At 41.2% G+C, this 13932-nt stretch overlaps 1 protein-coding gene across 1 annotated transcript in view; it reads left to right on the forward strand.

The window, feature by feature from the left end:
- The window catches only part of Bach2 (BACH transcriptional regulator 2), a 334683-nt gene extending 329817 nt beyond the window's left edge, over positions 1-4866 (forward strand). Inside the window, exon 7 of the mRNA XM_077801923.1 lies at positions 3973-4866. Within this exon, the coding sequence (XP_077658049.1) occupies positions 3973-4455 (483 nt within the window). The 3' untranslated portion in view covers positions 4456-4866. The remainder of the gene's footprint in view (positions 1-3972) is intronic.
- The last annotated feature ends 9066 nt before the right edge of the window (positions 4867-13932 follow it).

Below are 13932 nucleotides of genomic sequence, written 5' to 3' on the forward strand. Positions count from 1 at the left end.
AATTCCCATCTCCCAAGCTCCTCCATGCTCAGAGTTATGTGTCCCCACCCTTCTCCTTGGTAAGCACCTGCAAGATATAGGAAGTAAATACAGTCAACCTCTGGCTTCTGACTATAGCTTTGAAGACAACCAACTTGACCTATTCAGTTCTACCTCTCTACTATCCAAATTCTGGCCTTGGATTGTGTCAAGCTGAAGAAGACAGAGGCCATATAATGTGGTCAAGATCTAAGTTCAGGTTCTCAGGCTATTTGCAGCAAATTCATTGCCTCGTGAGCAATGATGAGATATTGGGAAGGCCCAAGGAAGTATTGTATAATTTATTATTAAGATAACCTTAGGGGACTGTAGCTCAGTGGTATAGTGTTTGCCTAGCACATGTGAGGCATTGGGTTTGGTCCTCAGCACCACATAAAAATAAATAAATAAAATAAAGTTGTTAAAAAAAATTTAAGAAAAGATAACCTTGGACTTCAGGGGTTTGCTGTTGTTCTTGTTCTTGTTTTGACATGAAACAGGGAAAATCTGCCCATGGTCAGTAGATCCCATCACCTGCAAAGTAAAGCCAAAGCTCCTTAGTAAGGTCAGTCCTTGCTAAGGAGCAATCCTAGTGGGAGGCTGGATAACAGGTACCAAAATACAATTAGAGAAATAAATTGCAATGTTCTACAACTACAGAACTATAGTTCATAACAATTTATTATTTATCTTATAAAGAACTGGAAAAGAGGAGCTCAAAGTTTCCCCCAAAAAAAGAAATTAAAAGTGGTTAAGGAAAGAGAAATTCAGGCTAATTAGCCTGAATTGATCATTCACATTGTATTCATATATTGAATTATCACATTGTACACCATAAATATGCACATTTTTAAAGACATACCCTGCCCTCCATGATTCAGTTTCTAAACTGTCCCTCTGGCATCTCCTTTCACTGCCTTCTTAGGATTCAACCCCTAATGATATCAAACTGTCCATATTTAACCCACATCTCCTGCTGTTTTATACTTCTGCATTCATGCCTACTGACTCCCCTCTACCCTGGACATTCCTCTACTTCTTCCTTCTCAAATTATCTCCCTTGTGCTTTAAGAATCAGGTCAACTCTTCAGGAAGTCTGCCTTTGCTGAGTCTCCAGTTAGACTGAGGCCTTGCCCTGGGAGCCCTGATCTGCCCTCTGATTTAGGGCTTATCATTCATTCTTAGATTATTTGTGCATGTGTCCCCGCCAACGCCAACCCTAGACTGTAAGTTCCTCAAGGACAAGACAGTGTCTTGATCATCTCTGAATCACCAGCATTGGCCCACTGTTGGCTTTTGAGAACTTACTGGAAGTTGTGACAATTTAGGTCAGAAGATTACAAATTTTTTTGTTTTCCAAATTTTTCCTTAGTGTTTTCTGTTTGTTTGATTTGTGTGGGGGCAGGGGTTGTTTTGTTCTTTACAGTGCTAGGACTCAAACCCAGTGCCTTGAATACGTTAGGCAAGAGCTTTACCACTGAGTTATGTCCCCAGCCCCCATTGTTTTAACACAAAACATAACTTAAACCACATAAGGAAGCAGGATGTTCCTGCTGGTGATTGTGGAGCTTCTGAAAGCCTGGTGGGCTTAGATCACCAAGACAACCAGGTACAAGTCTGCAGGGTCACATCTCTATAGTAATTCTTGCTCTGCCCCTCTCATCAGGTAGTAGGGGAAAAAATCCTGATTTTAATAACATTCTGCTGTTATAATTGTGTAATACTGAACAAATAACAAAATCTGAGAAACTATATAGCAGATATCTAAAGATAAAAACTATATAGGCAGATATCTACCTTTGCTGGTATTGTTCGGTGGAAAAACCAAGAACTCCTAGTTCTGCACCACTTTTTGTCGACCACTTAAATACCATGCTGTGTTCCAGTGCTAAGAGTGCCACACGCTCATCAATCTGTGTCTGTGATTTAGAACTTATGTTTTTACCCAAGGCGTGACTCATGCTGCCTTTCCTGCAGAGCCAAAACTCTCACAAGGGGCACCTCATCTTCTTTCCCCTAGAAAGTGGCCCAGACATTTTTCACAAGTGGTGTGTACCTTGGCCACGCTGCTGTGGCAGAATTGAGACTGAGATTCCTTTCCTGGTGGCTGGGAGTTGCTGCCCCTTCCTTTGCAGGTTTCTAGGTTCAAAGGAGAGGGGTCCAGGTGACCCATCATGCATGCAAGACTCTCTTCGAGACCAAGAGAACTCCCTTGTTGATGTATTTCTTATACAGGGTCCTCCACTCATTTGCCTGACCCAGTGACAGAGATGGCCTGGGCAGGCAGGACAGCTTCCATCCCCACCCCACTCACCCTTCACAGTCCGCAGCAGGCCCCACACTCACTTCCCACACCCACACCGTCTCCCACACACCCGCCACTCCGCTTCTGCAAACTCGCATAATGTATTTCTCTCGAGTCGCACTTGTACATCTGTTTATTTTTCATTTTTAAAACATGTTTTCTTGATAAATTTATAAATATTTTAGCAGGTGCCCTTTCCCCATGTAAATCTCTCTCTCCGACACACATGCCCACGCTGCCTGCCAGATTGTATTCGTGTTACGGCACGTGCAGCTACCACATCGGAGACTTGCTCCTTGTGCATGCGATGCCTGCTCCTCTCTCCCTCCTCTTCATTTCCCTCCCTTCCTCCCTTGCCCTTCCCACCCGCACCAGCAGAGGGCTGGCCAGGAATCCCTTCACACTGCCTCAGGCGCCTGGTTTCCTCATCTACTTCATTATGTGCAACGCATGGACCTCGCACAAACACCGATGGTAAAACCTTAATTAGTCTCCTCTCTGGTGCTACACTCATCTCTCAGAGGAGGTGATAAATTTTAGTAACAGAAGCACGTATGTGGGATTTGACTTCAGGGGGAAAACATCTCAGAATCGTGGGCTAGTATGTCAGGACTCAGGCTCCACGTTTCTGTCTTCCTGTCCTGCGTCCAGGCTCCCAAAAAGGGAACTGTTGTATTCTGTCTGCTGTGATACAAAGGCCAAAGAGCCTGCAGGTGTTAGGTTGAACCACATGAAATTGCTGATGGTTGATTTTATTTGTTTGTAAGTAGACTTACTTCTTCAGGGTAGTTTTAGTTTTACAAAAAAAATAGAATAGAATATTCAGAGTTTCCAGTTGCCCCCTGATCCTACACACTCATAGCCTCACCACTGCCAACATGCCCTCCAGAGTGGCACATTTGCTATAATCTACATGGAACATCTTTGTCACCCGAAGTCCTTACTTTACACTAGTGTTCACACTTGGTTTGTACATTCTGTGGTGCATTTTGACAAATATATAAAAGACTTTATATAGAAAGAAATATATAGATATGTATGTGTATATATATATATATACACATACTATAATATTCACCCCTATAGTATCATACAGATTAGATTCATTGACCTGAAATTGACTCTGCTCCACTTATTCATTTATTCCTTACTCTGGTAACTGCTGATAAGCTTTTAACTATCTTCATAGCTTTGCCATTTTCAGAATGTCAGATAGCTAGAATTGGTCAGCTTTTGCCTCTTAAAATGGCATCCCAATACAGTAGAGGGAGATTTTTAACTATAAGGTTTGGGACTAAGAGTTTTCCAGTTGATGTTCTACAAACCTCAAATTCCAGGAAACTGGGGCATTGACTTCCTGCTGTTTTCCGATTGGTGGTGATTTTGCTGGTCCTTGCCTGGGTCTCAGAGAGAAGGCATGAAGAGACACCACAGGGAACGTATCCATGGCAGCAGACATGGCCAAGCTGTGTGTCCAGGCTCCCTGGACATGTGTAATTTTTAAGTGTCTGACCCTGACCTCATTGTTCATGAGATGTGTTATGATGTATGGTATATAAAAATAAATATTGGAAAACCTGCTGAAATGAGGTCTTGTGCCCTCAGTTTCAGGATTGATCACACCTTCTCTTTTTTCCTCTATTGTCCAGGTATGTGAGAAAGAAAAACTGTTGTCGGAGAGGAATCAACTGAAAGCATGCATGGGGGAACTGTTAGACAACTTCTCCTGCCTCTCCCAGGAAGTCTGCCGAGACATCCAGAGTCCCGAGCAGATCCAGGCCCTGCACCGGTATTGCCCTGTCCTCATCCCCATGGATCTCCCTGGAGCCTCCAGTATTAACCCCACTCCCTTGGGTGTTGAGCAGAACCTTGCAGCCTCCCAGTGTGCGGTGGGGGAAAGTGTGCCCTGCTGCTTGGAGCCAGGTGCGGCTCCCCCCGGGCCCCCTTGGGTCCCCAGCAATGCCTCTGAGAATTGTACCTCTGGGAGGAGGTTGGAAGGTACTGACCCAGGAACCTTTTCTGAGAGAGGACCTCCTCTTGAACCCAGGAGCCAGTCAGTGACCGTGGACTTCTGCCAGGAAATGACTGACAAGTGTACGACTGATGAACAGCCCAGGAAAGATTACACCTAGTGACTCGGATCTGCCTCCCAGTCCTCACACCTCTCCCATCCAGGTGTTCTTCAGTCAGCCTATGGCACTGTTCATCTGTTGTCTTGAAGAACCAAGAATGAATTTGGTGCACACTACAGTGGTCTTAGCAGCAATACTGTTCTGAAGTATTCCCTCCTCTCTTCAAGCAGGAGCGACAGAGTTACCTTCACAATGGTGCTACCCCTTGCTCAGGCAAGGAAAGACAACAGTGCGACACTGTCTGTCTGTGGGTTAATTTCAGTCTTCACAGGGATAGACTACAACACCTCGAGGACCCAACCACGGATTTTTTTTCTCAGTGGCCCATGTCACAAACCCTATCTCAGGAATTTCTTCTGAATGTTCAATTTTTTTCATTGAAGACAGCTTCTATACACATCAAAATTTTATAGCTAGACTGTACATATTATATATAATATATATAAAGTATATATATATATATATATATATATATCCATATGCAAAAGTCCTGCATGCCTCAATTTTCTCAAAACTGGAAATTTCATTTCTCATTTATAAACAGGTTCCAACATTCCTCTTCTTTTGTCTCTGATGCTTAAAACCAGTTTGGTAACTGTTAACATTTTTCTTGCTTCACAGTTCAATTTCAATTTGTGCTTATTTATGGATAAAATTCAATGTTGGAAGCTTTTCAAGGTTTTATTTTAGACCCTTATTTTGTTTGTTTAGTTTGGTTTGGGCACCTCCAGGTGGTGTCGTGTGAGCATCGTGGGTTTGTTCTCCATTTTTGTTTTGTTTTGTTTTTTGTTTTTCCTTGCAGATACTGTACAGTAATGGTCAACTTTGCCACTTGCACTGAGTCTTGGGTCAAACCTATTTTCTTAAATGAAGTTGTAACTTCAGTATAACTCAAGTATACTGTATATTCTTTGCTTTTAGTTTAAAAAGTAAAACATTTTAGCTAATTTAAAAAAGCACTCAGGTGATAATTATGTAGGAAAAACAATCTTGCCAAATAATGAATTCATCCTAGGATGTTTAGACAATAATCTGCTTGAATATTTTTATATTTCACCTCGTCCCCACCTTTCCCTAAGTAAAGTTTAACTGCAGATAAAAGAGTTCAGAGTTGATGCTGGATGTTCAGATTCCTGGGTGGGGAGAGAGTTTGGACATCTCACTCAAAATTGCATCAAAGTAGCAGGAATCTATGATTTCACACCAGAACTCAGCAGGCAAAGAAATCAAGCTAGAACTGTTTTCTTTCCCAGGGAGTAGGCTCATCCATTTCAGCACTTCATTAGCTTGCTCTTGGAAGTGTTATGCAGTAGGACCTTCTCCTTTGAAGGACCAACCATCGGCTTTCCTGCCTGGGATTGGTCTCCCAGGACATCTCCCCTGAGGGAATTTGAGTCGCAGCCTGAGGGTCCTGTTTAAGAGGCAGCTCCCTGAAAGTAGGAGAGAGCATGGCAGACTCAAGCCTGAGATCCATCCCTGACGCGGACTAACACATTTCTTCTCCTTTCCCTCTCCTAATGCTAAGTTGTATTCTGAGGCTTTTTGCCAGTCTCCTGTCTGAAGGCAGCTTCATTCAGAGGCTTTGGAGGAGACATCATCAGGAGTCCTCCCTGCCCCTCTTCCCAAACACACACACACACACATACACCCTACCCTCACCTGATGATCATTTTCTTCTCTTGCTGCAAAACTGGTTGGCTTGCAACCCAGAGAGAGCAGCTTCCCTTGGCTCTGGGGGCATCCTGGCCCCTGGCCATGTTTACAGGAAGGTGTGCCCCAAGGAAGAGGAATCAGCTCCCTCCTTCCAGTGGTCCCATCTCCTCTCACTAAGCAGCCTGAAGGTCACTTCAGCCTGGCTGTAAAAGAGAGTCCAGAACAGTTTGATGTGGGAATGGGGTGGTGGGCAGTGGGAATAGATGGTTGACTTTGTTTCTTTTTTGTGCCATTGTTTGGACAATATTAAAGCTGCATGTAAAAGGAGAAATTAGTATATGATTAGTAGGCGAAAAGTGAAATCATAGTAACATATGTTTTAGTATTAACTTTTTTCTGTACAAATATTAGCACTAAATGTTTAAATATGTATGAATGCCAGAAATTTGTTGGTTCATGCAGTAGGATTAAAAAAAAAAAAAGGCTTTTCTTTTAAAATAGTTCCACTTTTGAAACCTGCCTCTGGAATTTCGTTTCTCCGTGTGTGTGTGTGTGTGTGTGTGTGTGTGTGTGTGTGTACGCACACACGAACTTGTCAAAGACAGATTTTAATAGAGCTCTGTGTTGGAGCTACTGTCTTTTGTTACAGTTGTTGGAATTTCTCAGCCTCGTATAACAGCTCTGTGCTTCACCGGGAGGTTTGCCTTTGTGGAAAACTGGTGACAGCTAGAATTTTAACTCAATGTGAATCATGTGACACTTCACAGGTGTGTGTTATGGTGCAAGAGTCAGCAGACAGTATTTTTTTTTAACTCTCCTGTTGCCTTTTTAAGTGACCTCTCCTCTTCTTTTAAAAAAGGAATGTCTTCTGCTCATAACTAACCAGGTGCAGACCAGCTTCTTTGCTTGATTTACCCTGGTAACAACTCATGTGCAACTGGTAGTCTTGACCACATTCCATCTGTTTCCCCAGGTTTCTGTTGTTCAGTAGCCCAAACCTGAGTGGCAGCCATTTCCTGGAGGGGAGGGGTCTCTTTTTCTCTTCACCCTAACTCAACCTTCATTTCCCTCCCATCAGCCTCGGCCTCACATTTCTTCCTCTTCCCCTGCCCAACCTCTGCCATGGGAACTGGCTTTAAAAAAAATGTTAAAAAAAAAAACAGTCATTCTACTTCTTAAGTATTTTTAACAAGTTATTTCATTCATTAGCCACAACAAACAGTGACTGATTTTATGTAATTGTTCATGTGATAGTCTGTGTCTTTTGCTATTCTGAATCATTGTTTGTCAGAAATATTTCTGTCTCAATTCAAAGGGAGGTCTTGCTGGGGACCAGAATCCAAATTGCCTCAAAGTGGAATTGAAAAATCCAGTCTGTCTTCTTTATCTGGGATCCCTTAGTCAACCTCATGCCTTTTATAAAAAGGAAAAGCAAGTGAACAGCAAAGAATAAATGTTTGCACAACAAGGTAACATTCAGTTGTATTTTTTAAGAGTTCTTCCTTACAAAAATAAAGAACACTCCAATAGTGGGCTCTTTGGGAGGATCTCTGTGACAGCCTGGTTGCATTTCCAGATGGTCAGGATAGGAATGGATTGTGGTGGTAGGGCCAGTGCAGATGACCCCAAGACTAATTAACATCCCACCTAAATCTAGTCCTCTCTGGGGATCCATCTTTGTCCTATTTGTGTCTCCAGACCACCTCCCTTCATTCAGGTTGGTCAGGCTTTGGGCAGGTGAGTGCTTTGCTATATGTCTTTGTTTCTCTGCGTTTTCTGGGGGTGCCTTGAATAAAATCAAACTTCATTACATACTGATTCTGGAACAAAAATGGTTTTTAAAACTTTTTAAAAGAAAAGAAAAAGCTGGCAAAGTTACTAGGCCATCCTGCTACTTCTCTTCCGAGTTCCCATAACGATGACTCAGGCGTCAGAGGTGATGCTGCAGTAGAAAATGTTATTTTGTATGTTGTACAAAGTAATTTATTGACTGTCTTTCTAAAAGTATGCTGCTTTTTAAGATGCACTATAATTTTGGATTTAATCCTTGTATAGCTTTTCCAAGGAAGTAAAAAAAAAAAAAAAAAAGGCTAGTGACTAGTATGCCAACTGCCACTTCTCCTTAAAAAGGAGCTCGGGGACCAAGCTACAGGACTTTCATGAGAGGACTGGCTAAAACCTACATATTCTCTTTTAATATTTATGATTGTCATTAAAGAAGAGAGAAGAAGGAGAAGCAGCAACAACAAACATGGATTTGAAAATCATAAGCCTTTAAGAAACCTCAAAGTCCTGCCCCAGGAAGCTGCTCTGCATACAATGGAGTAGTATTTTCCTCTCAAAATGAGTCAAAGCCTGCAAAGCTTTCTATAGAACATAGCAAACTGCTTCTATACACCATGCCCCATTTAAACTAGGAGCTGTTTTATAAGTGACTTCAAACTGCTCCACTATTGCTTACAGTTCAGGAGGACTCTTCAGATCTGGAAAGATCTGGGTAAAAATTAAGTTTTGTCCTCGAATCATGGGAAAACAGACTAGAGATCAAGATTTTCTTTAAAGAAGAAAGCTATTCACTGTATCATGAGTTAGTGTTTCTTCCCAAATTCGGGATCTTCTTGTAGGTCCAATTTTTGGCAAGTCAGTTGAGATGCCCTGTGTCAAGTTGGTATTCATAAAGGAAATCTGTGTGCATGGAGGCATTTTGTGTCCAAAGTGTGTTTTAATACTGCCCGAGCCATCTAATGACCCAAGCATCCAAGACTGATGCTGTAGAATAGAATATATTTGTACACAAATAGCGTGTGCAAATAGTATTTGTATATAGAAAAGTCTTCTTGTGGCAGATTGAGGATAAATTATTCAACCGATGGTGCAAAAACATTACTTGCAAAGAGGAGTAAGTGTATAGTATTTTCCTACACTCCACTCTGGGTCATAATTATTTATATCAAATGAATATCAGTACATTTTAATCGTAGTATGAAAATGATGCTGCCATTTTGTGAAGAATACCCACTTGGTTGCAAAGGCCAACTTTTGTAGCTTTGATTTAATGTTGTGACATGGTGTATGCATTTCACTATTAAGCAATGAACAAACAACTCTGACTTTCATTTTCATTCCAGTTTATTGACCTCAGATAAAACCGTGGCCCTTGGTAGAAGCAGAAGTGCACCAAGACCATTCATTTCAGGTAGACTCACATTCAGTGCCAAATGCTCCCATGGGGATAATCGGACATGGATATCAGCAAAGAGTGAAGGGACTTGGACAAAGAGAGCTTTTCCTATGTTTGATGCTAAGTCTTCTACCAAAACATGTCTGGAGGCAGAACAGTGCATTTTGTGTGTGCAAATGCTAGAATGTCCATTCATACTCTGACAAAAGAACATGGCACTTCTAGTGAGTTATCAGGAAGATGGCAAACGCATTTGGGAGCTTCGGGTGCTTGTTAGACACAGTGAGCCAATCAAGGCAAGAGGGCCTGTGAGAATTTGTTCCAGAACCAGTCTGATGCAAGTGCACCTCTAATATATGCCTTACAAACTCCAGAGGCCATATTCAAAACAGGGTCTTCTCAGCGTATGCAAGGGGCTGCAGCCCCTCTTCCCTTCCCCCCAGGTCGAACAATACGGACAGTTTTCACACATATCTACCTGTATAACCCTCTGTACCTCTCATAACTGGTCAACGACTGTAACAGGTTACATCAGGTGTTTTTCTACATACTTTTTACACAGATTCTATGCGATTAATGTAACTTAATTCAATGCATCATTTTATTGTACTAGTTCTTAGGCTTGTCCTTATTTTTGTTTTCTAAGTGATTGTGGTTTTTCTTGTGGTTTTTATTGTAAAGATGAAATGGCGGTTGATGCTTATTATCTGTAACTAAGAATTTTTACCTTTTTGGGGAAAACATTGTTATGAACTAATGAATTGAAACTTCATTTACTCATTGTAAATACACTATTGTGCAAAAAAAATTCACTCAGTTGAATTGCTAGTGTTAACTGAATTTTGTCTAGACACCATTTCTGTTGATGAAATAAAGACATATCATTATGCATTGTAAACGCTTTTTTTTTTGCCTCTGATTCCATGTTTTATAGATTACAGAGTGGGAAGCCTCTAGAAATATTTTCTTTTTAAGAGGACATTTTTCTTCTTCTAGTTTGGACCTTTCCCTACTACCTGATTAATCTGATTAGAAATCTTAAAAATTTTGTAATGCTAATGTAATTCTTAAACTCTGAATTTTAAAAATCCTTAGTGCTTATTAGAGTAGATAAAAAGCATTAAACCCAATTTCCTGGTTTTGATATTGTACTGTAGTTATGCAAAATCTTACTATTGGGAAAACTACATGAAGGGTATTATTTCCTTCAGATATATGTGAGTCTAAAATTATATCAAAATAAAATATTTGCTTCATAGAACAAACAAAAAATAAAACTAAGCTGAGCATGGTAGCACACACCTGTAGTCCTAGGTACTTGGGGGAGGCTATTGTGGGAGCATCACTTGAGTCCACAAATTCAAGAGCAAACTGGGCAAGAAAATGAGACCCTATCTCAAAAAACTTTTAAAAATAACAATAATAAACATAAAAAAACCCTAAAACTAAATGAAAGTGAATGGGAGAGGGCATTAAACCAACATAACGATTCAATAAGTCTCAAGGACAGAAGTTTAGAATTAAAGGGTGTAAATATAGTTAAACAAGAAATGTGTATAGCTTGTGTCTTGGATTTTTATGTAAAGGGAAAACAAGATACTGCATTGTAGACATGCCAGATGTCCATGAGTAACACAGGACTTACACTTCGAGGTAAGAGAGAAGCCACTAGAAGAGAGGAGTAGCAATGTGGCTGGGCTGACAGCGAGGCTGTGAATAATGAATACACACAAGGTCCATCCAACTCAGTGCACGGAATCCAGGCCATATCTCATCTGCCAGATGGGAAAACTGAAATTGAAAGCTGCTGTACTCCACTCCTCTCCTTCAGTGATTACCCCAGATACTTGGGAAGCTAATGCAAGAGCATCACTTGAGTCCACAAATTCAAGACCAACCTGAGCAAGAAAATGGGAACCCTATCTCAAAAAATAAAAACCCTAAAACTAAATGAAAGTGAATGGGGGTGGGCATTAAACCAACATAACAATGCAATGAGTCTCAAGGACAGAAGTTTAAAATTACAGGTTCAGGCACCTACTGAGTCATGGAAGGCTTCCAGAGAACACTAGATTGTTTTGTTGTGAAAACATCAATGTCATACAAGAGTAGATCATTTTTGCCTGAAGCCATTAAGTTATTTAATCCAATCTTGGAAAATCAGGAGGGTTACAATAGCAAATTTTTCTGTAGACAAACCTGGTAATTTAGAACTGTGATCATTTGCAACTTCAACCTCAACATTTGCTTCTGTAGCAGGAGTGATAGTTGTTGTGTAAAAAGGAATAAACCTCACCAGCTTTTCTATTCTGGAGAAAGGAAGCATGTGAAGACTTTCCAGCCCCAGATGGGAAGCAGTCATTTTCTTCCCTACTATGAATAAGGGAAGAAAATGACTTCCCTGTAAGTCATTTGTATCTACTCTGGCCATAGTGAGGACTGGCTCCCTCCTCATCAGGACAGTTGCTTTATTGTATGTATTTGGAAATAACTTGAGTTGTTCTTTGAAATTGCTTTGGAATTTTTTACTCTTCTTTAACCCACTCACAAGCCTTCAGCTGAGACACATTAACAAGTTTATATATGATGTGTATTTAACACCATCTGGTGATGGTGTCCTGAACAGGGGGAATGGGTTCCTAGTTCTCCCCATTGAGCACCTTTGCCTTCCTAATACAAATTAATATGGTACTTTCTGGTGTCAAATAATGAAGGCCCAGAGACGTGAAGAAAAGCACACAACTCATTATGCAAGTGCTTTCTTTTCATTTCATTCAAGAACATGACACCTCCTGTCCATACACACACCTGGGGCTCCTGCAGATCCTGACACATGCCTCCCCTGGCTTGCCTGGTCAACCAGAAAGAGACACTGTTGGTTCTCCATGGCTAGTTTTTACACTTACCTCTTGAAGACAAGTACACTCTTGAGGCAGCGACCCTCACTCTAAATCAATGGATGAAAACCTTCAGAGACACTGACGCTAGCAATCACTGGAAGCATTACATTTTACACTGAGTTCTTCAAACTATTTTTAACTTCTATTTATTTGTTCGGTATGGTTGACAACCCTGTAAAGACTTTTCACGGTAAAGGATATTTAAATTACAAAAAAAAAGGGGGGGGGGAAATGCTGCCAGACAGATTGTTTTGGGCATCTATACATACATATATTTCATTCAACCAACACTGCAAAATGCTGAATATCCAATATCAAAAATGTACAGGCCTTCTTCTTAAGAGTTTGCATAAACTAGTTGGGCAGAGAGATGTAGAAATAAATCATTTTCCAGGGGCAGGAGACTTAGGGACAGGAGAGCAGCTTATGGAGAACAGTAGGCACAGAAGCAAGTAGGCCTAGGTTTGGTCTCCAGCAGGCCCTTCAATAGGGTGACCTTTATCTATGCGGAAAGTACCTCATCTTTTTGAACCTTGTTTGGTCTAAAAATGGGGATGAGCAATAAGAATTTTACACAGCTATGCAGGTTTAGATAATGTGCCATGAGTACCTGAAATACAATATGCACCTTAAAAGGCACATTTTTAAATTTGGTCCCACTGTCATTTCATCTGCCTGGTCTTCACTGGCTTGTCTACAAAGTCAGTGTCTGTAGAAGACTCTCTTTTCATAGCTCTACAAAACAGAACAGAGAAGACCCAGGAGATATTTGAGCCAAAAGCACGAAACAACCCACACAATATTAAGCTGCCTCTGCAACATCCCAGCAGCTGCCCAGCCTCTGTCTGAATACCCCCTATAGTGGAGAACCTATTTCTGATGGCTAGAAATTGCTTCTTGCAAATAAGATACACCTACTATACTTCCCTTTTGCAAAAAATAAAAATAAATAAAAATTATCATATACCAATAAATCACCATCAACCAAAAATGAATAGCACCTATTATTATAATTACAAGGCTGATATAAAGAAAGGCATCATGAGTGAAGGGTTGTCTACAATGAGGGTTGGAACTGCCAGTATAAGAATGACTGAGTCCCAGGCCAGGTGTGGTGATATGTAACTGTAGGCCAGATGCTTGGGAGTCTAAGATGGGACAATCACTTGAGTCCTAAGTTCAAGACAAGCCAAACTCAGTCCTCAAAAGGCTGTCCAGAAGTCCACTGCTATATAGGTAACAACAGGGAGGAGCAGGAGCACTGTCAGCAGTCATATTAGGCAGAGTATGTGATGTAGGAATGAGGTCAGAGGCAGAAGCCAGCACATGAATTTCCTCTGGATTTTATCATCTCACAGGATGTAGATGATGCAGAGCCCTGTGACTTTGAACCAAACTGATTCTCCTTATAATTTGAAGCCTTTATTACAAGGTATGTGGCCGGAGTTTGGGAAAGTCTAGCCATGGGACGGAAGATGACGAGTTAAGTAATTCCCATGGGAACTAAGCCCACCTTAGCCTCAGAACTCAAACAAGTAACAAGTAACCAGCCAAGCAGCCTCATAGACCAGCTAGTTAGTGCACATCACATGGCCAACTGTGTCTGTCTACACTGTAAGTGCTAAGTGCTTTGGGAGATAGTTTGGCTGGATGGCTCAGGACCGCTGGCAGGGTAAAGAAGAGGTGCTGGCTTCTTCTACTAATCCTCAGGAAACCCATTTTGTGTGGACCACAGTCATGGCA

This window comes from Urocitellus parryii, chromosome 8 (genome assembly GCF_045843805.1).
Source record: "Urocitellus parryii isolate mUroPar1 chromosome 8, mUroPar1.hap1, whole genome shotgun sequence".
Taxonomy (NCBI): Eukaryota; Metazoa; Chordata; class Mammalia; order Rodentia; family Sciuridae; genus Urocitellus; species Urocitellus parryii.